At 40.6% G+C, this 27,947-nt stretch overlaps 1 protein-coding gene across 5 annotated transcripts in view; it reads left to right on the top strand.

Annotated features, from left to right (window-relative positions):
• CCDC175 (coiled-coil domain containing 175) overlaps positions 1–27,947 on the top strand; it is a 236,972-nt gene that overhangs the window by 42,508 nt on the left and 166,517 nt on the right. For 4 of the 5 annotated variants that reach the window (XR_009738760.1, XR_009738762.1, XM_061429036.1 and 1 more), the window contains 6 exons: positions 5,241–5,379; positions 8,488–8,567; positions 14,340–14,492; positions 17,475–17,574; positions 20,985–21,028; positions 22,879–23,041. Coding sequence is in view for 2 of the 5 variants with exons in the window: in XM_061429036.1 (XP_061285020.1) it covers positions 5,241–5,379; positions 8,488–8,567; positions 14,340–14,492; positions 17,475–17,574; positions 20,985–21,028; positions 22,879–23,041 (679 nt within the window). In the remaining 3 variants the exon portion in view is untranslated. The remainder of the gene's footprint in view (positions 1–5,240; positions 5,380–8,487; positions 8,568–14,339; positions 14,493–17,474; positions 17,575–20,984; positions 21,029–22,878; positions 23,042–27,947) is intronic. The other variant, XR_009738761.1, reaches the window with a different exon arrangement.

Below are 27,947 nucleotides of genomic sequence, written 5' to 3'. Positions count from 1 at the left end.
GTGAAAGTCGCTTAGTCGTATCCAACTCTTTGTGACCCTATGGACTATACAGTCCATGGAATTCTCCAGGCCAGAATACTGGAGTGGGTAGCCTTTCCCTTCTCCAGGATATCTCCCCAACTATTCAGTTAAATGTAAAGTAAATCTTCTAGTTTGAACAGGACTACAATTAAATTCTGAATATTTCTTCTTTTCCTAAAAAAGAAATAGAGCAACAAGAAATATTTTAGTTAAAAAAATATCACACACTCCAAGTTATGTAGAAGTGCTGGCAAAAATCCATGGAGGTAAGGTGGAGTGTTGGAGAAAATCATGCGGAGGAGACAGTGGGGGAGAGGAATGAAGGGTGAGGGAGACCAAGAAGGGCAATCTCAGAGGTTCTCCTTAAAAAGAGGGCATGGTACTGACCTGGAAACTGCCAGGGGCTGCCCTGGCATAGAATAGAACATGGATGCTGGAAAGAAAGACTCGCAGGGCAGAGAGTGGAAACACAACAGAAAACAAAAACCTTTTCAAGGTGCTGGTGTTACCTTGACAGGCAAGGGCATGTTTTTTGGAGACCACCATTAATAAAGTAGCTGAGAAGTAAAGAGATGGTAATAGAAGGCTTCCTGAACTTAATTCAGTTTGAAGACAGGGAAAAAGGCCTGGCTACCCCAAAGAGGAGCTTTATTTGAAGGCAGCAGTGTCTTGCTGTAGCAAGGGAATAGGCAGTCCTTACATTTCAAAGTTTAGATCTTCCCCTGATCCAAGCCCACTCTCCGCCCTCCACCACAGCCACACACACTCTGCCATGTCCTGCAGAAACCCTCTGCAGATAACTGGTCCCAGAAAAAGTCAATTCTAGAAGCAGATAAATCTTTTGCATAAAAATACTATGAGAAAAACAGGTGAAGGGGGAATGAAACTTTCATAAAATTGTTCTGGAACGCTTGAAAACTATGATTCAACATTCATCTGTGAATTCAGAAAAAAACTTCATAGAGGTGCCAAGGAAGATTAGGAGTATGGAAATACAGGAACTCAGGGAAGAGACGTCAGAAGGGGATGGCCAGAAATAGCAAGAAGGGAAATGGAAACTGGCACAACTCAGGGAACAAACAAGGGAAAAAAAGCATTGCACAAACGTGTACAAAATTAGAAGGAACAGAAGGAAGAAGCCGCAAGGTGGAAGGCATTTCTCCATTGGTCGCAGCATGTCTAGGTGCTCAGTATCCTTCTAAATCTTGAAAAACAGAAATTTATAAAAGAGAGGGGTGGGAAACAGATAAAGAGCTTTGTCCTTATGAAACATTCCATTAGGGTGGGGGGTGTCTGAAAATAAACAGTAGAACATGTGATATTTTCAATGGCAATAAATGCTATAGAGAAAATAAAAATAGGAAAGTAGACTAGGGTGAGTATATATAATGCAGTCTATGTGCCCTTTTAAACAGGGAGTCAGAGAAGGGCACAGCCCTGAAGGATATGAGGAAGTGTGATGTGCAGACATCTGGAGAAGGTGTCTCCAGGCAGAGGACATGCTGAGCCTGAAAGTTCTGAGACAAGAGTTTCTATTTGAGGGATGACAGGGAGGCAGCGTGGCTGCAGCAGAATGGGGGAGAGTGCCAGCCGGGTGGGGACTCATCTTCCAGAAGCAGATGCTGACATGGAGTTAGGAGTTCAAAGGTTTATTAGGGTGTAATGCCTATGAAAGAACTAGCCAGGGGCCACTATGTAGGCTGAAAACTCTCTCCAGGGAGCTCCAAAGCCAGGATTGTCCATAGGAAGAGGCCTGCCTTGGGCAGAAATGGCCTCACCCTGTACCATCTCCTTGCTCACACAATTAGTTGGAGGCCACTGAAGAGCTTGGTCTTGGCTAGATAGCCAAGGTCACTCTGAAGGAGCCAACCACCCTGGAGGCTGTCAGCTAGCCCCTTTCCTTGTCACAGGTCAGTGAATTCTTCCTTGAGGGGAGATCTAAAAGGGGCAACTCCAGGCCTGCCCCTCATTGTAGGTCCTCATGAATACACTGTCTTTTGCTCTGCATGGGCTGGGAAGCCATTGGAAAGTTCTGAGTGAAGATTATTTATTCTGAAATAATATGGCTTTCACTTAAATAGGATCGCTCTGGTTGCTATATTCAACAGAATTTAGGAAAGCAGTGGTGGATACAGGAAGACCAATTAGGAAGTGACATCAATATGCCAAGTAGCTTGACTTAGAATGGTAACTGAGGGGTGGTCAGAGGTAGTCATCATCTCAGATGATTTTTGAAACAGAGATGACAGAATTTACCCATCATACTTAATGCTAAACCAATGAGGACAGTCAGGAGTAAGACGACACCATTTGACATTGCATTCAAGCTTATACAATGAAATAAGGCAAAACAAGTAAATTAGAAGTGGAAGACTGCAGATAAGAAAATTTATGCAGGTAGTCTGTTTGCCAGGCTATGTGCCCCCTGCAGGGCTGTGTCCACCTGTGCCTCATTTACACAAAGACATGGACAGATGGCAGCCTGGATGCTACTATTATAAATCCCTTTTCCTTTTGAAAATCATCATCAATAACCCCAGGCACATTGGAATCCCATTTCTGCCTTTAGTTCAATTGGCATGAGGAGCCCAAAATTGAGAGGCAGTAACCTAAGATTTCTGAGAAGGCAATGACACCCCACTCCAGTACTCTTTTGCCTGGAAAATCCCATGGATGGAGGAGCCTGGTGGGTTGCAGTCCATGGGGTCGCTAAGAGTCGGACACGACAGAGCGACTTCACTTTCACTTTTCACTCTCATGCATTGGAGAAGGAAATGGCAACCCACTCCAGTGTTCTTGCCTGGAGAATCCCAGGGACGGGGGAGCCTGGTGGGCTGCCATCTATGGGGTCGCACAAAGTCGGACACAACTGAAGCGACTTAGCAGCAGCAGCAGCAACAACAACCTCAGATTTTGGTTTATGAGAGTATTATTGTACCCTTGGTGGGATCATTCTCACCGGTAGTAAGACCTCTGGATGGACAGAGCCCAAATTCACAGGGAGGGAAAGCAAAATCAGTAGGTTTCATAGTGAGTCTTTCATCACTGGGCTACATATGCACATGGCTCAGGACACAGGGAAGCTGAGGGAGGTTTTGAATGATCTGAAGAAGCTGCCCACCTCCAAGAAGCCGAGCCAGCAGGCAAACACCCCCTTGCCTGAGCTGCAGCAGCACCTGGTACCCAGTCCTCTCTCCAAGCATAAAACAAAGAGCATGGTTTCTTGTTAGGGTGGTGCTGGCAGCCTAACCCTTGTGCAGGCATGGGAATGAATTAAAGTATGCACATACGTCCTTATGTGAGGAAGGCAGCCATTGTTAGGCCATTCTTTTTTTAGAGAACATAGTATAGGTAATACATGATTGAGTTTCTGAACAGTGCAGTCTGGAGAAATTTACTCCTGATTCTACATTGTAATAATTTTATATTATGGTGTTTTATGTTGTTTTTGTCTTTCTGTGTTATTCATAAGGATTCTAATGACAATATGAAAGGGGACCTATCAGGCCATTAAATCACTGTATTATTGTAATTAGGGCAAGCAAGGTGCTCTATCAAAAAGAGGCCAAAATACAGTGAACATAAGCAAGATGTGCACTGAAGGGTTAACAGTCCTCTGCTTTTATTGGGAAATTGATTTTGGCTTAACTTTCTGGCTCCTTCCCCTGGTTACCTGATAAAGATGGATTCTCAGTGGTATTATCTGGCAACATTGCTTGTGCAGAACAACACTTTATTGGTGTGCTGCATCCTGACCAGGAGAATAACTAATGGGAAACCAGAGCATTGGGCTTTCCTGGATTTGGTGCCTCTTTTAAAAGGGCATGTCCCTGGTATGGACCTGGAAGCTATGCCCAAGAGATGTTGGCTCCACTTTGAACATGAGGCTTCTAAGTCAGGGAGGACTTCACATCCACCCCTGTGGGACTCTTTCTCTTGGGCTGAGTTATCACCTCGGTGGGGTCGATGGACATTAGCCTCAGGTTGGCTGTGTTGAAAGGGCACCTCCTGTTGGGGAGACAGGCCTGATGTTGCTGGCATTGAGGTTTCTTTTAAATTATGTGTATGTTCAACTTAGGTAAAAATAAAAAAAGTAAACTGGGTCAGTTGTGGCCTGTTTAAACCTTAAGAGTCTTAGTATCTAGTTAAGAACCCCTGACATGGTCATTACAGAAGAGAGATTTTTATTTCTCTTCCTGGTACAGGCTGAAGGGAGGGGGTTGAGGGCTGGAAAGGCAGCTCTGCCATCCTCAGCATGAGGCTAACATCTGTGGGTCCAAGTGTCCATTCTCATCCTCTTCCAGCAAGGGGAAAGAGGAAGGACCCAAGAGCCGTATACTTCTTCCTGTTTTAGGGGCAGGACCCAGAAATGGCATACCCCACTTCTGCTCACAGACTCACTGGTCACACCCACCTGGGAGGAAAGCTGAGAAATCACTCTCGTTGGCAGCCATCTGCTCAGCTAAAACTCAGGGGTCCTGACAGGACAGGAAAGTGGATGGTACATGTCAGTTGGCTGTTTTTACCTTAGTCATTAGTTTAAGTCTACCCTGACTTTCTAGGAGAGACTCAACTATATTCCATTTGAAACTAAATAAGACCTGAGTTTGAATAAGTAAGCATGCATGCTCATGTTTTGCTTTGGGCACTTTTAACCCATGTATTGTAGTATTATATCCATTTGTTTCTACCCCCTCCCCACTTCTTACTTACATCCACATTTCTTGGAGCTGGCATATATTTTTTTTACTGTGCTTGTGCTTAGTCACTCAGTTGTGTCTGACTCTTTGCGACTCCATGGATTGTAGCACCCCAGGCTTCTCTGTCCATGGGATTCCCCAGGCAAGAATACTGGAGTGGGTTGCCATGCCCTCCTCCAGGTTTCATAATGTATGATCAATCAAAAGAAAGTTTCTCAAATAGTTTTAGGGCACATATAAGGTAACAGCAATAGAACCATAGCAGTCAAGCTGTAGAACTGAAAGGATCTTTGGAGAGCCCAGCGAATTTCTCCTAACATTATAGATTGCCAGAGAGTCAGTGAGTCAGCCAACAAATATTTATTAAATATCTAGTGTGTGCCAGATATCTTTCTATGCAACTTAGGATAAGAAGTGTCCAAGACAGAAGTTTCCACATCAATGAACTTACCTTCTACTCTAGAATATTGTGTGAATTCTCCATAATCATACCTCACAATCAGCTTTCTGTCTTTCAAGCAAAGATTCGCTGAAGAAGCGCAAATTAGCAAAGAAAAGGAAGTTGAGTTAGACAAGTGTCTTCCACAGCTTCAGGTGGCAGAAGAGGAATTCACAGACAAAAACAGAAAATTTCAAAATCTCATTGAAACTGTTACAGGTAGTTATGAAGTACTTAGTAATTGACTTCAAGCCCAGGTATGGATTTCACTGTCATCTGCTAACACAAGGTGGGCCATTCATCACAAGCCAATGGTGAAATTCTCTCAAGCTTTTTCCATCATCTTTAATTCTCCATTCTCTAGTTTTTGCCTCTTCTAGTTTCCTCTTCTCCACACCACAATCTTACTGTTAACACTTGTCAAAATTTTCTTCTTCTCTTTTAAACACTATTTAAAACTAAGAATTAGTAACAACTATATTATATAGTTTCTGTCTGTACTTGGTAAAGGTATAACCAATTTCTTTACCTTCTACCATGCAGAAAATTTTTTGTTCTACATAAGTTTACAAATTATATCTTTTTCCACCTATGACTTTAACCATTTATCAAGTAGGTACTCCTCAGATTTTTTTCGCTAATCTAACCCTAAGGCAGACAGAGATAGATACGAACTTGTCTCAGATCTGGGGGCTTCATACAGGATATGAAATGTGTCTGAAAGCATGTTTTGTGTTTTAGTTCTTGGCACAACCATGTGTGCATTTAATATAAAAAACAATTATTCTCCTCCAAAAGTTGACCATGGTCATCTAAACCTGAATGCAAAAGTTCAGATCTAGAACCATCCGAGAGGTGTGACTCTTGTCTTGAATCTGGGGAGTGAAGGGTCATTAGCCAAGAATTTAGGTTCTTAAGCAGGACAACTTCCAGCATTTCTATCTTCTAGATGATAGAAGAAATGCCATTGCAATCAGGAGGCCAGGGCCAAAATTACAGAAAGTACTGGAATGGGAGTAAAAAATGTGCACTGTGCTGGGACTGACCAGCTGGCAAAGATGACTATGGGGATAGCAATTAAAACAGTGTGTCAGAACAGGGCAGGCACATGGAAGCCCATACGCTGCAATGTGAAACAGATATTCAAAGTGAATAGTGATAATTGTCACAGAGGGCGGATTTTTAAGAATATAAGAATAAGAATAAATGCCTAGGTAACTGGTCTGTTTCCCAGTCCTCAGTTGGTTTCCACTTTTGCCAGGTTTTCATTTGGTTAACCCAGTTAAGTTTCCTTCATCTTTTACCACTTTTAGCAAGACTTACAATGTGTATATATTCTGTTGCCAGATATCTACTTCTCCAACTTCCCTCCATCCCTTCTTGCACTGGGTGGGGTATATAAGAAACACTTCGAGTATAAAAGTAAGCAATATATTGCAGTATACTGCAAGGACTGATTCTCTTAAGTCAAAACAAAGGGGTAAAACACCGAAGAAAGTAGAAGGGAAGGCAGGAGAAAAGAAGGAAAGGGGACAGAAGAGCAATGTGCTTCAGATAGTAGGAGCTAAACCTTTTAGTCCCTTACTCACAGATAGGATTAGATAGTCAAAAATCACCAGGCATCTCAGGAAAAAACTCCAACATGAATGACAGAAACTAAAGCAGACAGAAAGAGAATTTGGTAGAAACATGGACAACACAAAGAGCATAATATGGATTCTCAGGGAGTACATATTCTCTCTATATTATTATATATAATGCATATATATTCTCTATTTATTGCAGAGAATATATATTCTTTCTATTATAGAGAATATATCTTAAAGGTGTATTCTTAGAGAAATAAAATAAGATATTGCATTTATGAAAAAACAAGATGCTTAAAAGAACAAAGAACATGAAAGAGTTAGTAGAAATAAAAAATGTAACAACTAAAATTTTAGAATTCAATAAGAGGATTATAAAAAAGTTAAGAAGATTTCTCCAAAAATAGAAAAAAAAAACCAAGGAGATAACAGGATAAAGTTTAAGGAAATTATAAAACTATTCTGAGATGTCAAATATCTAACAGGAAAGACAGAGAAAAATGGAAAGTATAAATTTATCAATAAAATATTACAAAAATATTTCTCAGAATTGGACAATATGAATTTCCTATTTCAAAGGGCCTATCAGATTCCCAGTACAATATATGAAAGAAAAGACACTAACTAAGCCACATCACTGGATTTCAGGAGGAGGAAAAAAAAAAAAGATTGTAAAGGCTTCTAGAGAGAAAAAGATTTTACACAAAAGATTAGATACCAGAATGGTTTCAGACTTCTTAGCATCAATATAACAGTAGAATTTAGAAGACATTGCCTTCAAAATTTTGAGAGAAAAAAAGTTCCTACATTAGATACCCATCCGAACTATCAGTCAACTAGAGATGTAGAATAGAGATATATTTAGATGTATAAGACCTCATCTACTGTGTCTCAGGAAGCTACACAAAATTTGCTTCAACAAATAGAAGAAATAAATTAAGAGAAAGAAGAGGGTATGAGTTTCAAGAAGCAGGAGGTCTAACATGAGAGAGATGCCAGGGGAAGTCTCAGGAGGCCAGCTTTGCAGTAGGACTCAAGAAAAACGCACAGAAGACAGTGGGGGAGGGCAGAATGGAACTGATGAACTACCTAACGTGTTTGACCACATGGGAAGTAATTTTCAGAAAGATTTTACAATGCTATTATAGATTTTGGTGTGAATCAATGATATATATGTGGAAAACTAAGGATTATTTTTTAAAAAGGGAGGTAATTTTTAGCTCCAGGAAAAACAAACAAACAAAAACTATACAAGAAAAGAAATATAGTCATACTGTACCATTTGTCTCATCAGTGAATAAACTTTGCACTATCATAATGATCCAAACAGTTGGAATTCATTTGAACAAAATCTGTAATTAATGAGGAGGTTAGAGGAAGCAAACGTGGAGGCTGTGAGTGTTCACAGGAGATGTGACCATAGGAGTAAGTGTCTATGTCCTCAACTGTATCAGGAAGTAAGTAGGAAAAAATTTAAGAAAGAAAAGGAAAAAAATTTTATAAAGAAAAAATTTTTCAGAAAGAAAATTTTGAAGGAAGAGGAAAAAGTAAAAATGAGTTAAAAAATGGTTGATTCTGAAGAGTCAAACACAGGGGTGGAAACAGCACTGGGGAGCACCTGACTTCTGATTTTGATCATAAGCCTTAAAATAGTATTCGGCTTTTAAAACCAGGCATATGTCTTATTTTCTTTTATTTAAATAACATTGTGAGTAGTTATTTTTTCTCTCTTTCTTTATAGCGCAAAAAAATGAACAAAATTTACTGAATAATAATATTTCTCAATTTACAAGAGACTTTATACGATACATTAACAACACGGTAAAGTATAAATATATTCATTCTTTTTTCATTTCATCAGAATATTGGTATATATAGACAGTGGAACTTACCTAGTGCCACTAGAGTTTTCAAGAAAGTTGCATTGTTTAAACTTACCCTATTAAACCAATGTTTTGAAATTTTTAGTCACAGCATACACACATGTATATAGATACACATGTGTGTATATATATATGTGTGTATACATATATATATGTGTTCGGTTCAGTAGCTCAGTGGAGTCCGACTGTTTGTGATCCCATGGACTGCAGCACGCCAGGCGTGCCAATTCCCGAAGCCTGCTCAAACTCATGTCCATTGAGTCGGTGATGCCATCCAATGATCTCACCCTCTGTCATCCCCTTCTCCTCCTGCCTTCAATCTTTCCCAGCATCAGGGTCTTTTCCAATGAGTCAGTTCTTCACATCAGGTGGCCAAAGTATTGGAATTTCAGCTTCAGCATCCGTCCTTCCAATGAATATTCAGGACTGATTTCCTTTAGGATTGACTTGTTTTGATCTCCTTGCAGTCCAAGGGACTCTCAAGAGTCTTATCCAACAGTTCAAAATCATCAATTCTTCGGCACTCAGCTTTCTTTACAGTCCAACTCTCACATCCATTCATGACTACTGGAAAAACCATAGCTTTGACTAGATGGAACTTTGTTGGCAAAGTAATGTCTCCGCCTTTTAATATGCTATCTAGATTGGTCATAGCTTTTCTTACAAGGAGCAAATGTCCTTAAATTTCATGGCTGCAGTCACCATCTGCAGTGATTTTGGAGCTCCCCTAAAATTAAGTCTCTCACTATTTCCATTGTTTTCCCATCTATTTGCTATGAAGTGATAGGACCAGATGCCCTGATCTTAGGATTTTGAATGTTGAGTTTTAAGCCAACTTTTTCACTTTCCCCTTTCATTTTCATCAAGAGGCTCTTTAGTTCTTCTTTGCTTTCTGCCATAAGGGTGGTGTCTTCTGCGTATCTGAGGTTATTGATATTTCTCCCAGCAATCTTGATTCCAGCTTGCTTCATCCAGCCCAGCATATCGCATGATGTACTCTGCATATAAGTTAAATAAGCAGGGTGAGAATGTACAGCCTTGACATACTCCTTTCCCAATTTGGAACCAGCCCCTTGTTCCATGTCCAGTTCTAACTACTGCTTCTTGACCTGCATACATGTTTCTCAGGAGGCATGTAAGGTGGTCTGATATTACCATCTCTTTAAGAAGTTTCCAGTTTGTTGTGATCCACACCAAGGTTTAGCGTAATCAATAGAGCAGAAGTAGATGTTTTTCTGGAACTCTCTTGCTTTTTCCATGATCCAGCAGATGTTGGCAATTTGATCCCTGGTCCCGCTGCCTTTTCTAAATCCAGCTTGAACATCTGAAAGTTCACGGTTCATGTACTGTTGAAGCCTGGCTTGGAGAATTTTGAGCGTTACTTAGCTAACATGTGAGATGAGTGCAATTGTGCGGTAGTTTGAGCATTCTTTGGCATTGCCTTTCTTAGGGATTGGAATGAAAACTGACCTTTTCCAGTCCTGTGGCCACTGCTCAGTTTTCCAAATTTGCTGGCATATTGAGTGCAGCACTTTCACAGCATCCTTTTTGAGGATTTGAAATAGCTCAACTGGAATTCCATCACCTCCACTAGCTTTGTTCATAGTGATGCTTCCTAAGGCCCACTTGACTTCGCATTCCAGGATGTCTGGCTCTAGGTGAGTGATCACACCATCGTGGTTATCTGGGTCATGAAGATCTGTTTTGTATAGGTCTTCTGTGTATTCTTGCCACCTCTTCTTAATATCTTCTGCTTCTGTTAGGTCCATACCATTTCTGTCCTTTATTGTGCCAATCTTTGCATGAAATGTTCCCTTGATATCTCTAATTTTCTTTAAGAGATCTCTAGTCTTTCCCATTCTATTGTTTTCCTCTATTTTTTTGCATTGATCTCCGAGGAAGGCTTTCTTATCTCTCCTTGCTATTCTTTGGAACTTTGGATTCAAATGGATATATCTTTCCTTTTCTCCTTTACCTTTCATTTTCTCTTCTTTTCTCAGCTATTTGTAAGGCCTCCTCAGACAACCATTTTGCCTTTTTGCATTTCCTTTTCTTGGGGATGGTCTTGATCACTGCCTTCTATACAATGTCATGAACCTCCATCCATAGTTCATCAGGCACTCTATCTATCAGATCTAGGCCCTTAAATCTATTTCTCACTTCCACTGTATAATCATAAGGGATTTGATTTAGGTCATACCTGAATGGTCTAGTGGTTTTCCCTACTTTCTTCAATTTAAGTATGAATTTGGCAATAAGGAATTCATGATCTGAGCCACAGTCAACTCCCAGTCTTGTTTTTGCTGACTGTATTGAGCTTCTGCATCTTTGGCTGCAAAGAATATAATCATCTGATTTCAACGTTGACCATCTGGTGATGTCCATGTATAGAGTCTTCTCTTGTGTTGTTGGAAGAGGGTGTTTGCTATGACCAGTGTGTTCTCTTGGCCAAACTCTTTTAGCCTTTGCCCTCTTCATTTTGTACTGCAAGACCAAATTTGCCTGTTACTCCAGGTATCTCTTGACTTCCTACTTTTGCATTCCAGTCCCCTATGATGAAAAGGACATCCTTTTTGGCTGTTAATTCTAGAATGTCTTATAGGTCTTCAATGAACAGTTCAACTTCAGCTTCTTCAGCATTACTGGTTGGGGCATAGACTTGGATTACTGTGATATTGAATGGTATGCCTTGGAAACAGACAGAGATCATTCTGTCATTTTTGAGAATGCACCCAAGTACTGCATTTCAGACTTTTTTATTGACTATGATGGCTACTCCATTTCTTCTAAGGGATTCTTGCCCACAGTATTAGATACAATGGTCATCTGATTTAAATTCACCCATTCAAGTCCATTTTAATTCAGTTCAGTTCAGTCCAGTCACTCAGTCATGTCCGTCTCTTTGCGACCCCTTGGACTGCAGCATGCCAGGCTTCCCTGTCCATCACCAACTCCCGGAGCCTGCTCAAACTCATGTCCACTGAGTTGGTGATGCCATCCAACCATCTCATCCTCTGTCATCCCCTTTTCCTCCTGCCTTCATTCTTTCCCAGCATCAGGGTCTTTTCCAATGAGCCAGTTCACTGATTCCTAAAATGTTAATCTTCACTCTTGTCATCTCCTATTTGACCACTTCCAATTTACCTTGATTCATGGACCTAACATTCCAGGTTCCTATGCAATATTGTTCTTTAAAACTTTGGACTTTACTGCCATCACCAGTTACATCCACAACTGGGCGTTGTTTTCACTTTGGCTCCATCTCTTCATTCTTTCTGGAGTTATTTCTCTACTCTTCTACAGTAGCATATTGGACACCTACCGACCTGGGGAGTTCATCTTTCAGTGTCATATCTTTTTGCCTTTTCATACTGTTCATGGGGTTGTCAGAGCAAGAATACTGAAGTGGTTTGCCATTGCCTTCTCTGGTGGACCACGTTTTGTCAGTACTCTCCACCATGACCCATCCATCTTGGGTGGCCCTACACGGCATGACTCATAGTTTCATTGAGTTAGACAAGGCTGTGGTCCATGTGATCAGTTTGATTAGCTTTCTGTGATTTTGGTTTTCATTCTGTCTATCCTCTGAAGGATAAGGATAAGAGGCTTCCTGATGGGAGAGACTGACTGTGGGGGAAACTGGGTCTTATTCTGATGGGTGGGGCCATGCTCAGTACAAATTTAATTCAATTTTCTGTTGATGGACGGGACTGTGTTCCCTCCCTGTTGTTTGATCTGAAACCAAACAATGGCGGGGGTAGTGAAGATAATGGAGACATCCTTCAAAAGGTCCTGTGCACACACTGCCACACTCAGTGCCCCCGACCCTGAAGCAGGCCATCGCCTACCTACGCCTCTGCTGGAGACATATATATATATACATATATATGTATGTGGATGGAGGAGCCTGGTGGGCTGCAGTCCATGGGGTCGCACAGAGTCGGACACGACTGAGCGACTTCACTTTCACTTTTCACTTTCACTTTTCACTTTCATGCATTGGAGAAGGAAATGGCAACCCACTCCAGTGTTCTTGCCTGGAGAATCCCAGGGACGGGGGAGGCTGGTGGGCTGCCATCTATGGGGTTGCACAGAGTCGGATATGACTGAAGTGACTTAGCAGCAGCAGCAGCATACATATATACACGTGTGTGTGTATGTGTAGAGGGAGAGAGATCAGCTTTAGAAGAGATTAACATGTAACCTGTTACCACTGAAAAATCACTCACTGGAGGAGGGTTCATTTTCCTTACTTAAAAGGTGCCATGCATGCTAAACTGCAATAGTTGTGTCCGACAATTTTGTGACCCAAGGACTGTAGCCCGCCAGGCTCCTCTGTCCATGGAGATTCTCCAGAAAGAATACTGGAGTGGGTTGCCATGCCCTTCTCCAGGGGATCTTCCTGACCCAAGGATTGAACCCACATCTCCTGTGCCTCCTGCATTGCAGGCAGATTTTTTGTTACTGAGCACCTGGGAAGCCCTATTTAAAAAGTAGAGATTGGATTATGCTTTGTAAGCTTCTTTTCATATCTGTTATTTTGGTAAATTCCTATGAAGACAAGGATAATGGGCAAAGGTTGTAGGGGTTAGGAGAGTGAATGAAACAGGAGCAGGTAAATGGATGTTTACTACCTTCTAACATTTTATAATGAATAGTTAGTGATAAACATATGTATGTGCAGTTGATTAAACATAAAATGTATTCTTTGATATCAAAAGTAACTTTTAATGTGTTATTGAAATAGAAAAATATGAAGGGGAAAATTACAAGTGTACTATATATATGAGCTTCTCCATCGGCTCAGCAGTAAAGAATCTGCTTGCCAATGCAGGAGACACAGGAGATTCGGGTTCAGTCCCTGGCTTGGGAAGATCCCCTGCAGAAGGAAATGGCAACCTACTCCAGTATATCGTGTGGGAAATTCCATGGACAGAGGAGCCTGGTGGGCTACAGTCAATGGGATTGCAAAAAAGTCAGACACCACTTAGTGACTAAACAACCAGCAGAACAACATATTATATATATAATTCTATTTTCCTAATAGGATGCTGCTAGGGGCAATTATACAGTATACAAAGATTATGTGATTTATAACAGTATAATAATTTAAAACTGACTAGAGAATTCAGAAAAATCCATAAAGTAATATTCTTTGAGAAATAGCAAATATCAAATCCTCCCTGAAAAAACCTCAATAAATTCTACTCCCTTCCTCCTCATTTTGCCAGGCAATTGTTTATATATCAAGATATATTCTATTTTGTGAAGTTGTCTCAATAGGTTGACTTTAGCTCTGAACTTGGGATCCGTAGACTTGCTTCCCAGAGTCCATTAGCTTTGGAGTTAAAAGTTTTTCAAGGGAAGATGTTCATAGCTTCTGCTGATGGTCATGGAATTACAGTCGGCCCTTTAGCAATATGGGTTTGAATTGCATGTGTCCATATCTTTGTGAATTATTTTTTTCAATGAATGCACTACACGGTCTGTGGTTGGTTCAATCAGGAGATGTGAAACTGGTAATAGAGTACCAATTGTAAAGTTATACCCAGATTTGTGACTGGGCAGGGGTTGGTGCCCCTCACTCCCGCATTGTTCAAGGGTCAGCTGTAATTAGAACCCTTCTCTGAATGTGGTACAGGCAGCTTAATACACTGGTGCCCTGCTAGTTGAACTCTATAAGGTAATTGTGGCTTTTATGTTTGAGCAGAAGAAAGTGAAGCAGGAGTTGAAACAGTTAAGAGAGCATGAAAGCTATAAAACCAAAGCTCATTTTGAAATTTTAAAAAGCTTAGAAAATGAAATCTATTTACATGACCTAAAAACAGATGCTTTGATCCTGGAAAATAAAAGATTAAAAGAGGTAAGTTCAAGAGCACTTTACTTTGTACGATGGTCATGGTTGATTTCCATATCTGTACTAGTTATGAAAGAAAAGGAGAGAATAACTCTTAAAACTTTCTAAGTGAAACTTAAAGTACACAGAGAGAAGTGCCCACATCATACACAGCTTAATTAACACGCTGAATAACCAACACCTAGATCAAGAAACAAAGCATCCATCAACAGAATCCAGATACTGTCTTCTATGTCTTCTATGGGCCTTCCTGTTATTGACCTTCCCACGATATACCATATCATATACTATACTCTCCCACAATATGCTATACTGACTTTTAACACTATAGACGAGTTCTGCCTGCTTTTGAACAGTATATGTATGGAATGATACAGTACATATTCTTTTGCCCAAAATTATGCTTCCCAGGTTTCTTCTTATTATTGAGTGAAGTTACGGTTCATTCATTCTCAGTTCTGTATTTTACTGTTTGTACGTATTGCATTCCATTGTGTGACTATACTATAATTTATACACTCTGCTCTTGATGGAGGCTTGGAGAGTTTCTAATTTGGACTACTACCATGAAAATTCTATTACATGTATTTTGATGAATATAGTTACGTATTTCTTTTGGGTAAACAGCTCGAGTGGCATTCTAGAGCCGTAGAGGGTCATATGGTCCCCCTTAGTGCACAGGGGCGGTCTCCCAAGGACATGGCATGAACTGCCACTCCTGTCTGTCATGTAAGAGAGTGTAGTTATTCCTGATTCTGAGCAAAATTCAGCCTTTTTCAATTTAATCATTCTGGAGGGTGTGTAGTGGTGACCCACTGTGGTTTTAATTTGCATTTTCCTGATGGTTCAGGAAATGATTTGTATGTTGTTCACTACACTTGGAGACCCTCTTTGTGAAGTATCTGTTCAGTCTTGTGCCCGTTTTAAAAGTTAGATGGTTTCAGATTGATTGTAGTTCTTTTTATAGCAAAGGAATTTGTTCATCCAACCCCTAAAGTGAAAGTCTCAATCTCAAAAGATTAAGTTTTGCTTATTTATACTTAAGATTTACTTCTTTGAGTCTGTCACTCAGTAGTAACCCTGTAGTGTGACTTTGGGCAGTCCTACAGCACTAAGACTCTAAATGGCAACAATTCTCTATCTAATATCATGTGTTTTTTGGTATAATTAAATGACATAAGAGATAGGAGTCTACTTTGAAAAGGCAGATGTGCTCCACAGAGCCCAGGTGCCACTGGCAGTAACCCACACACATCCAACATCTTCATCCTTCTAGCCTTGAAACAACCTTGTAAAGGAATTTCATCCACCTATGAAACATTCCACAAGACTGTCTTCCTATCAAGATGATGTAGATTATTTATTGATTTAGTTGGAATTTTCATTGCTATTTTGGTAATGGGTGACCAAATGGATAACTATGTGAAACATTGATTCTAAAAGTTCTGTTTTGGATTCAAGGTCCATCTACTAGGCCCTGGATGACCCTATGCTTATATCTTATTCATTCATCACTCTTTGTTTTGATGATCTCATCCCTTCATTCAACAAACATTTTAAGCATCATTGAGTCCCAAGTTCTAGGGAAACAACAGTGAATACAAATATGGGTAAGACACTGTCCCAAACCCTTAGAGAGCTCACGGTCTGGCTGGGGAGACAGGTATACAAATGTATAATTACAATCTGGTTGTTAAGTGTGACAATCCACCCAGGGCACATATACATAGTCACCCAGAGCACGAGCATTTATTTTTATTTATTTTTTTTGAAGCCTGTCATCCATTTTATTTTATTTTATTTTATTTTTTTTTTTTAGAATTTAAAAGCAATATTTTACTTATATGCTAAAGTAAAACAGAGTACTGAGGTACCATTCTCTCTATAGAGCACGAGCATTTAATCACACCAGGTGAGGAGCTCCAGGAAGAAATCTGACCTGGTGCTATTAGCATAGAGGTAGGATTTACACCTGAGAGATAATGAGATTCCTTGAGGACAGTTAATGAGAACAATGAAGTGTGAACAGAATTCGGAGGAAAGATAGTTTTGAAAGAGGAAACAGTAGAAGTGGAGACCAAGAGGGGACTAAAAGACCAAAAAGGGGACTAATGGAGAGTTACAGGAAGCCACCTGAACTAGACAAGTCTATAAACAGTGAGCCATGTTCAAACAGAGCAAGAATGATGACTTGGATTTGGCTTATGATAGCTTTCACTTAGATTTACTACAAAACCTGCCAGCAGGCTGTGCAAAGACTGACACGGGGTAAGGCTGCAGGAGAGCCCCTCTGGCACATCCTCATGAACAGCCCTGTGGAACAGGTCCATGTCTTCTCCTAGGGCACTGGGACCATTTCTAAGATTTTTATCAGTAGTTTCTAGTGTTTGATAATTTCTCTATCGAAACTGAGCCAGTGCCTACTTTATATCCCAAAGCCCACATTTTCAGAGTTCCCAGACTTTAGAGTTCCTGAGCACTGGGTAGTTAGAACAGAAAGCCATGTCTCTGATATCCAAACCACTGCTGTCACTGCCAACCAACCCAGTGAAACATCCAACTAGAGTGAGCAATTCCATAGGGTCTCCCGACTTGATAATTCATCCCTCTGCGGTCCTATGAATACCTCCAGTGAGGCAACATTGCTGCCTTGTAGCATATACTGAACACACATTTTGCCAAAAGGAAAATTTTTTTCCTGTGGACACAGTGCATTTAGGCAGCATACATTTTAGTTCATTTTGGTGGCAAATTCAGAATATCATGTTTATTTGGGTGACGTTGAAATGCTTACTAGGAAGCAAGGTCCTTTATTTCCCTCAACAGAATATTAGCTTAGCAAGGGCTGTGCTTACCACTGTCACCTTGGCAGCTAGAATGATGGGACACACAGAGGAGGGATCAATAAATGTTTGCTAAGCGACTACACAGATAATTAACCTACTATAATTCAACAGCTTAAAGCAACCATACACCTTTAATTTCCAGTATATTGCATACCTAAAGGACAACATAGAGCAATACGAAAGGGGAGAAGACCTCGTGCGCTCCTCAAGTGACCTGTCTTGTCAGCTGACAGATCTTCAGAGTAAGTAATGTGTCATGAGTGACCTTTTACATATAAAAAAATAAAGTTCTGTTTTGTTGAAATCAATGTTACTGGTTTGATATAATAAAATGTACCCATCTTAAGTTCAATGAGTTTTGACAGGTGTACATATCACCAGAGCCACTACAAGAAAGAACAGAACATTTTCATCATTGAAAAGCATCCCTTGTGTCTCTTTATGGTTGATTTCCCAGTCTGCTTCCAGTTCCCAGAAACCACTGAAGGACAGTGCGTCTGTCCTTAAGGACTGGATATAATGGGATGATAGAACATGTACTGTTTTGTACCTGGCTGCTTTTACTCAGAAGACTTTTTAAAGATCCATCTATGTTGCTGCATATATCCTTGTTTGTTTTTTTATAGCTGTATAGTGAAAGTGTGTTAGTCGCTCAGTCATGTATGACTCTTTGCGACCCCAGGAACTGTAGCCTGCCAGGCTCCTCTATCCATGGAATTCTTCATGTAAGAATACTGGAGTGGGTTGCCATTCCCTTCACCAAGGGATCTACCTGACTCAGGGATCAAACCTGGGTCTCCTACATTACAAGGCAGATTCTTTACCATCTGAACCACCAGGGAAGTAGCTGTATGATAGTGGTCCTTTAAATGGATGTACCATATTTTGTTTATCCCTTCACTAGCTGAGGAACATTTGGATTGTTTCCTTTTGGGGGTTACTATTTGTGTTTTTGAGAATATTTATTTTAGTTTCTCTTGGGTAAATACAAAGGAGGGGAATCATTGGATTTATAAGAAATGGCCTGTTTGCCAAAGTAGTTGTACAGACTTATCATCCTAATAGCACCACATCCTCTCCAGCACTTAAAATTGTCAAAACACTTAAAACTGTTGTCATTTTAACCATTTACTAGCTATGAAATCGGAGAAGGCAATGGCACCCCACTCCAGTACTCCTGCCTGGAAAATCCCATGGATGGAGGAGCCTGGTAGGCTGCAGTCCATGGGGTCGCGAAGAGTCAGACACGACTGAGTGACTTGACTTTCACTTTTCACTTTCATCCATTGGAGAAGGAAATGGCAACCCACTCCAGTGTTCTTGCCTGGAGAATCCCAGGGACCGGGGAGCTTGGTGGGCTGCCGTCTATGGGGTCACACAGAGTCGGACACGACTGAAGCGACTTAGCAGCAGCAGCAGCAGCTATGAAATGGCATTTCCTCTTGATTAAGATTTTCTGTTGACTAATGTTAAGTATCTTCTCATGTGTTTTTTGGCCACTTACATATCATTTTTTATGTTATGTTGTTGACAAATTATCTGTTACAACATAACAAGCATTGCAGATTATTTTGCTTACAAATTGTCAGTTTGGTTAGAATTTAGTGGAGGCAACTCCTGCCTGTTCTACTTCACATCAGCTGGGGCAACTTGATGGCTGAGGAATAATTCAGCAGCTGGGGACTGGAGTCCTCTGCAGACCCGCTCACTCATGTGTCTGGTGTCAATGCTGGCTCTCAGCTGAATTCAGGGGAGACTGCTAACCAGAACACCTCTGTGTGGCCTCTCCATACGTGCAGCTGCTTGACCTGCTGTGTTTCAAAAGCTAACATTCCAAGAAAACAAAGTAGAAGTTCATGGCATTGTGACTTGACCTTAAAAGTTAGTGCCACATGTCTTTCCAAATCTTTGTGTTTCCTATTGAGTTAAAATATTTATATAGCCTGGAAATGATTCCTTTTTAAGTCTAAGGCTTGACTTTTCATTTACTTATGGTGCCCTAGAAAAAAGTTTAAAATTTTCTTTTGAGCAAAGTCTGCTTTATCTAGTTTTTCTTTTTAGCATTAGCGTTTTGTGTCCTTTTTTGCCTAAGCCTAGTTCTCAGAGTTTTTCCTATGTTTTCTCTATTAGTTTTTCAGTTCAGTTCAGTTCAGTCGCTCAGGCGTGTCCAGCTCTTTGCGACCCCATGGACTGCAGCACGCCAGGCCTCCCTGTCCATCACCAACTAGATTTTTAGCTTTAATGTCTAGATCCCTTTAACCAGGGATGAAAGTTAACTCTTTCATGTGGTATGAGGTAGGGTTGAAATATAACGGTGTTCTCTTATGCATATTCAGTTGTTCCAGCACCATTTTTGAAAAGACTTTCCTTCTTGCATTGTATTACTCAATGACTTTTAAAAAAAATCAGTTTTATGAATCTGTTCCTTTATTCTAAGTATCTGGATTTATACCAACATCACACTGTCCTGATTGCTATAGTTTCATATTCAATCTGTAAATATCATGTAATGTTAGTTCTTCTCATTTGTGCTTCTCTGTTAGAATCATTTTGGCTATTTTAGATATTTTGATTTCCATATAAGCTTTAGAATTAGCTTATTAATCTACACACACGCGTACCCCTGCTCGGATCTTGATTGAGTTTGTGTTGAATCTATAAATCAATCTGAGGAGAATTTACATCTTAACAAAGTGAAGACTTCCAATCCAAGAATACAGTGTATACCTCCATTTATTTAGAACTTACTTAATTTTTCTCAGCAAGATTTCACAGCTGTTAGTAAAGTTTCAGAGGTCCACAAGAGCATCCTCAGTCCCAGTGATTAGCTGGAAGGATTCACAGGACTCAGACATTGTTATGCTTGATGGTTATTGTCTGTTCAGTGAAGGATACCGAGTAAAATCAGGGAAGGGAAAAGGGCTTGGTGGAAACTAGATGCAAGCCTGCGGGTGGCCTTTCCCAGTGGAGTTACAGTAGAGTTACACCCCAGTGGCATGCATTTAACTCCCCCAGCAGTGGTGTGTGACACATGCAAACTGGTGCCAGGTAGGGGAGCTCACAGGGTTGGGTGTCCAGGGTATTTATTGGAGGGGGTCCGTCACATGGGCATGCAGTGCCATTGTGAGTGACCTCAGCGACTCAAGCAGCTACTGAGATGCTCAGGTGGTGTTTCTCCTTTACAAGGTTAGTGCGGAAAATTGCACTGATTGACTTTGGAATGTCAAACCAATCTTCCACTCCTGCGATAAGATCCACTTATTCAAAAGCTGTTACTGTTTTCATATATTGCTGGATTTGATTTGTTAATCTTTGAGCAGATTTCTGTGTCTGTGTGCAAGCCTGTCTTGCTCAGCTTGCACGCCCCCAGGAGAGCCCAGTGACCGGAGGAGAGCTCCCTTCTTTTAGGTGTCACCGTTCCGTGTTGCCCATTCTCCAGTATCTGAAAACTGGATATTGCAGCAAATTTATTTGTTTTATATATTTAGTCCCATTTTCTCCTTTTTTTACAGTGGCAGGGCAAGTGTTAGTCTGACATTTCAGAAGTAAAAACTGATAGATAAAAATGGTTTTTGAAAAACAAATAGCATTACTTTAATAAAATGTTCAAATTATTTCAGTAACCTTTGCATTTTAAAAATCTTTAATTTAGCACAATATTCGGATTTGTGGGCTGAATTTTGGACTACACTTAAGGTGAGCTTTTTTATGTTGCCTTGATAAGTATCATATTTCTAAGATATCTACCTACCTAATAAGTGTGTGTGTAAGGAAGGAAGACAGAGCTCATGTGATCATCACATTCTAAAATGTGTTCTTTGTGTTGTCACAAATCAAATCTCAACTGAATCAGTTTTAAAGATTTTATTGGCTTTGTGCAGTCAGTCAGTCAGTTCAGTTGCTCAGTCGTGTCCGACTCTTTGCAACTCCATGAATCGCAGCACACCAGGCCTCCCTGTCCATCACCAACTCCCGGAGTTCACTCAGACTCACGTTCATCGAGTCAGTGATGCCATCCAGCCATCTCATCCTCTGTCGTCCCCTTCTCCTCCTGTCCCCCAATCCCTCCCAGCATCAGAGTCTTTTCCAATGAGTCAACTCTTCCCATGAGGTGGCCAAAGTACTGGAGTTTCAGCTTTAGCATCATTCCTTCCAAAGAAATCCCAGGGCTGATCTCCTTCAGAAAGGACTGGTTGGATCTCCTTGCAGTCCAAGGGACTCTCAAGAGTCTTCTCCAACACCACAGTTCAAAAGCATCAGTTCTTCAGCACTCAGCCTTCTTCACAGTCCAACTCTCGCATCCATACATGACCACTGTGCAACACCTCACAAATCAGGCAGCATTTTAGCTAGCAGACAGGAAGAAGCTCTGGGGATCTGTACAAAATGAAAGACTTTTATAGGCAGAGGGAGCAAGAACAAGGAAGTCATTCCAGGTAAAAATGGCAGGTTCCATATTGCAAGGCCACTTCCCTTTCAGGGATGGCAGGGATCGACCAGGCAGATTACCTATTTAGTGCTGATCAGCTAATTCCTGATGGACTGGTTAAGATTCCATTTCTAAGAGAACTGAAACTAATTAAGTCTCTCAGTTTGGTGACGTGGGATTTAGTATAAGTGACTCCATTTTGGGCCTGTTGTCTTATTCTTAAGAATATAAAATGTCATTATGAAATCTTCACCCTTTGGGAAGCTATCTTCCCACTCTACCACTTCAGCTAAAGTGGGAATGACATTTTTATTTCCAAGCATAAACGGAAGACAGATTATTTTAGGACAAATTTGTCAGTTCTGCACTCTCTCTTTCCTCCACATTTTACCAGCTATGCACCATCTCCATCTCTCCCTGCTTTAGAAGCAGGTAGACTAGAATATAGATCCTGGTTCTGCTACTTTCTAAGTAACTAAAGATTACCTGTGACCCTTGTTTAACCCTTAAACAGAGGCTAAGAGAAGTGCTAGTAATGCCTTTTTTAGATGAAGCAACTGAGACTCAGACTTGCCCAAGACCAGACTGTAGCCCTCCAGGCTTCTCTGTCCATTGAATTCTCCAGGCAAGAATACGGAGTGGGTGGCCATTCCCTTCTCCAGGAGATCTTCCCAACGCATGGACTGAACTCAGGTCTTCTGCATTGCAGGACCATGTGAGCCACCAGGGAAGCCCATTGGTGAACTTTCGGGATTTAAAGCTCAGACCTCCCTGATTGCAACGTTCTTTCTCTTAAGCTGCAAGCCGCACTGAGTCTCCTCTGCAGTTCCCTGGTGCTCCTAAGATGAGCTGGCTTTTTTATGCCGCCATCACTAGTTCCCTACCCAGTTAGAATTTTGAGTTTAGTGAGCATTCTATTAAATATCATTTGTTAATTCACTTTTCTAACATCCTTTACAGAACTTTGTGAATTTTCTGTGTAAGACACTTACTTTACACAACTAGTACCAATATTGTATATGTATTTTTGTCTTGTGCATGACTCACTTGTACAAGATATTTTTATTTATTTTGTTGCTATTTATATTCACATACCCCCAAATGCTATTTTTTTAAGGAACTGATAGAAAGTGGTAATGAGACCTTGAGAGAAATAAAAAATCTGATAGGCAAGCTGTGTGAAAGAGATGAAAAAATCGAACAAATCAGTATTTTGCTTCAATCAGACCTTGATGAGATGCGTAGTCTAATGGAAAAGGAATCGGAGACAGACTTTCTCAGTAAGTAACATCTCAAGAACTTTCTGCTATTTTACTGTCACTGGTGACATCAAAAATAGCCCCCCAAAAGAATGCCAACCAATAATTTAGTTATCTGCAATAATCTATTCCCAATAATATCACATATGTTCACTGAATGTTTATTCTCATTTGTGCGATTGAATATGGCACTGTAGCAGTGTTGGGCAAGCCTCTCTTTTTATCTTAGTGAGTCTCCTAAATAACTGAATCTCAACTTCTTTCCGATTTTTAAAAATATTCCTCCCCCCAAATCTTTTTAAACTCTTTTACATGCTTCCTTATCTTTTAAAAGAAAATAGTGAACATCATTTTGCCCTTTCTTCCTGAGCTGAGTTTAGCATTAGAAACAGGAAGTGTTGCCTTCTCTGAAAGTCTAATGATGCTTTCTGGGTCTTCTGAGATGTTAACACATTGATTATAACACAACTGACTCAAGAACGAGCAACCCAGTCTTTTCAGAGGAAGCTCAACCTTCACCCTCAGTCCCTACTCTAGAGTCGTGTTAGACACCAGGGCCACAGAACTGCCCATACCAGGACTCCAGTGAGAAGCAGAGGTGAATCCTTGGCCAGTACAGCCCAGGGATCCCAGCGCTGGAATCCCTTGAAAAGGTGGGATGGTGGAGGTAGAGGGCACTGTCAGAAGGAAGGAGAATAGAGCATAGGGGAGAGATGGAGAGGTGAAATGAAAATGGTATTATCTGACAAGTGTACAGATCTATTAGAGGTTATTAAGATTTAAGAGCATCATCATTAGATAAGCCATACTAAAGGTGAGTTGTAAAAAATAAAATAAGTGAAATAAAAGTAAAATGAAAGAAAGCGGCACAATTAAAAACATCTAGATATTTGGTTTAAAAAAAAAAAAACAGTGTTCTGAGGGTGTTGCTTGATAAAAGAAATAATGTTTTAGCAGCCACTAAGGAATTTTGTGGGTGAATCTTCTTATCAACCAAAAAGTTGTGTTTATCATCATGTTCCACCTTGATGATACTTATTATGTGTGCATGCTCAGTGGCTTCAGTCATGTCAGACTCTTTGTGATCCTATGGACTGAAGCCCGCCAGGCTGCTCTGTCTGTGGGATTTCTCAGGCAAGAATACTGGCGCGGGTTGCCATTTCTTCCTCCAGGGGATCTTCCTGACCCAGGGACTGAACCCGAGTCTCCTGCACTGCAGGCAGATTCTTCACCCCTGAGCCACAAGGGAAGCCCCTATACTTATTATATCTTATTGCACAAAGAGTCTTTGTGCATCTTGCTTAACTCTGTATTTTCTTTGTTAGGTCAGGCCATCCCTAGTAACTGTAGATCAAGTCGACTTTTAAGAGCTAAATAGTTTCTTCGATTGCACTGTTTTCACATGAGAAAATCTTCCCTTTTTATCTGAAACCTGATGGAATCTTTACATTGGAGCAAATTTAAATGTACTATATTGAAAAGCTAAACCCACTGAAAAACTAATACCATATTCCCCTTTTCTTGTACTTTGAGAACTGATAACCTATTGAAAGTGGAGGATTGCAGCATGGAAATAATGGAAGGCCCCCCAAATGAGAACAATCTGAGGCATAAAGCAAGGGAGTCAGTGTCACCATCACTTGTTATTGGCAGAGATTCAGAGGCAGGCAGCAGAGTGGGAGAGGTTCAGTGTTGAGGGTGGGGAAAAGGAAAGCTTCAGGTGTGTTCTGACTGGAGGTTGTTGGCATTGGAAAGCTGGCAACAGGCTGACTAGAAGCTGGATAGCCTATGTGATAGATTAGTGAGCATATTTGGCTCTTCTCTGGTTGGTCCTGAGTTAGAAGAAGGATTATAAAGGAGGGAAGTTGGCAGTCATTGATCAAATTATGACTATTCTGGGCTAATTGCATATTTGGTCAATTCATGGGTCTATTGTCATGTATGGTCTGGCCATTGTCAGTTTGTATATTCTATTTTTCAGCATGGATTTTAATTTTTACTTCCATTTCAAGATATCGTGTCCAGAAGAGAGTAATATTAATAGTTGCTTTGTGTGAAAACCAACCCAAATAAAATATAAATAATGGGCTTCCCTGGTGGCTTAGCTGGTAAAGACCCTGCCTGCCAGTGCAGGAGATGCAAGAGACATGGGTTCAATCCCTGGGTGGAAAGATCCCCTGGAGAAAGAAATGACAACCCACTCCAGTAATCTTGCCTGGAAAATTCCCCAGACAGAAGAGCCCGGCAGGCTACAGTCCATGCGGTCACAGAGTCGGACGCAACTGCACGCACATGCACGATGGGTCGATCCAGTACGTGGCATTCATTTTTATATCATCCAAATGGTACAGTCATTTCATTAAAATTTAACTTCATTTGATAGGCAATCAGTATACATGACTCTTAAGCTGTGCTTATTCTAGGCAACTGGAACAAGTTCCAGTTAATATTAATTATGAAATATCGCAAGTATGAAAAGCATAAAAGTCACACACACATATACACACCATAAGGCAAAAATTTTAACATTTTTGCCATTTATGGTATTCCCGCCACACAGAACAAGAACATAATTGTTGTTGTTGTCCAGTTGCTCAGTCGTGTCTGACTCTGCGACCCCAGGGACTGCAGCATGCCAGGCTTCCCTGTCCACCACCAACTCCCAGAGCTCACCCAAACTCATGTCTATCAAGTTGGCGATGCCATCCAGTGATCTTATCCTCTTTCATCCCCTTCTTCTTCTGCCTCCAATCTTTCCCAGCATCAGCGTCTTTTCCAATGAGTCAGTTCTTCGGATCAGGTGGCCAAAGTATTGGAGTCTCAGCTTCAACATCGGTCCTTCCAATGAATATTCAGGACTGATCTCCTTTAGGATGGACTGGTTGGATCTCCTTGCAGTCCAAGGGACTCTCAAGAGTCTTCTCCAGCACCACAGTTCAAAAGCATCAATTCTTCGGCGCTTAACTTTCTTTATAGTCCAACTCTCACATCCATACATGACTACTGGAAAAATTTAGTTATCTCTTAAAATTTCTGTCTGATATTGTACACATCATTATATATATTTATAGTGTATAAATAAACTGGGGCACATGATACAAACTCAAGACAGTTTGGAGAGCACTCACCTCAGTTTCCGATGCTCACAATTTTTGCTCAGGTTGTCATTATAACCAAACCACAAACTGTAAGGAAACTTTGTTGTAGTCTGATGAAAACTTTAGAGAAATCGAAGCTTGGGGCTTTCAGTTTTAAACTCCTCCCCTATTCTCAGTTGCTGCCTGTGTTCCTAGATATCAACAATGGTGTGGAGATTCCTGAGCAAGTCCTATTGCCTACAACAAGGGTCATTAAACTACAACCAAGGGGCCAAACCTGCTTCCCTCCTATATTTGTAGGGCTCAGAGCTAAGAATGGTTTTTGTATTTTCAAATGGTTAGAAAAAATCAAAAGGATAATATTGGCCAGTACCAGATTCAATAACCTTAGATATGTAGATGACACCACCCCTTGGCAGAAAGCAAAGAAGAACTAAAGAGCCTCTTGATGAAGGTGAAAGAGGAGAGTGAAAAACCTGGGTTAAAATTCAACATTCAAAAAACTAAAATCATACGATCTGGTCCCATCACTTAATGCCATATAGATGAGGAAACAGTGGAAACAGTGACAAACTTTACTTTCTTGGGTTCCAAAATCACTGCAGATAGTGACTGCAGCCATGAAATTAAAAGATGCTTGCTCCTTGAAAGAAAAGTTATGACCAACCTAGACAGCATATTAAAGCAGAGACATTGCTTTGCCAACAAAGGTCCATCTAGTCAAGGCTATGGTTTCCCCAGTAGTCATGTATGGATGTGAGAGTTGGACCATTGCTGATTCATGTCAATGTATGGCAAAAAACCATTACAATATTGTAAAGTAATTAGCCTCCAATTAAAATAAATTAATTTTTAAAAAGAAGAAGGCTGAGCACCTAAGAACTGATGCTTTCAAATTGTGATGCTGGTGAAGACTCTTGAGAGTTCCTTAGACAGCAAGGAGATCAAACCTGTCAATCCTAAAGGAAATCAACCCTAATTATTCATTGAAAGGCATGAAGCTGAAGCTGAAGCTGCAATACTTTGGCCACCTGATGCAAAGAGCTGACTCATTGGAAAAGACCCTGATGCTTGAAAAGATAGAAGGCAGGAGGAGAAGGAGATTACAGAGAATGAGATGGTTGGATGGCATCACTGACTTGATGGACATGAGTTTGAGCAAGCTCCGAGAGTTGGTGATGGACAGGGAAGCCTGGTGTGCTGCAGTCCAAGGGGTTGCAAAGAGTCAGACATGACTGAATGACTGAACACCACGACCAACTAGAAAATTATATGAAATTCAAATTTCTATATGCAGAGATAAAGTTTTATTCAATCCCAGCCATGCTCATACGTTCACACATTACATTTGGCTGCATTTGTGCTACAATGACAGACACTGTGACAGGGACCCCATGACTCACCCCACCTAAAGTATTTACTGTTTAGGCGAACAGTAGATAAACAGTAGATGTTTGCCAAACTCTGTAAGGTACCTTTTCCTTTGATCACTCATGGAGTGGGTGCACTTTCTTGGCAACATGGCAAACCCTAAGGATCATATCCACTGAGACAAATAGAGAATAAGGGATGCGATGATTTCTTTGTTCTAGGCCATTCAGTGATGAACAAGCTCTGTTATATGATGCCTATTCTGGAAAAATTTAAATGTTCTCCTTTTGTGGTTGGAAATGAAAAGAATATCACTAAATTTTATAAGAAAAAAACATATATTTCTACTGAATATATTTTCAGTCAATAGATTTTTGAATGGAGGAATTTCAATGTAAAAAGCCAGTACTGTTTGCAGCCACTGAAATGTTTCTAATTGGGCATACTGATACTTGAAA

Source organism: Bos javanicus, chromosome 10 (genome assembly GCF_032452875.1).
Source record: "Bos javanicus breed banteng chromosome 10, ARS-OSU_banteng_1.0, whole genome shotgun sequence".
NCBI lineage: Eukaryota > Metazoa > Chordata > Mammalia > Artiodactyla > Bovidae > Bos > Bos javanicus.
Note: the sequence above shows the minus strand (reverse complement) of the source record. Positions and strands in the feature narration are given on the sequence as shown.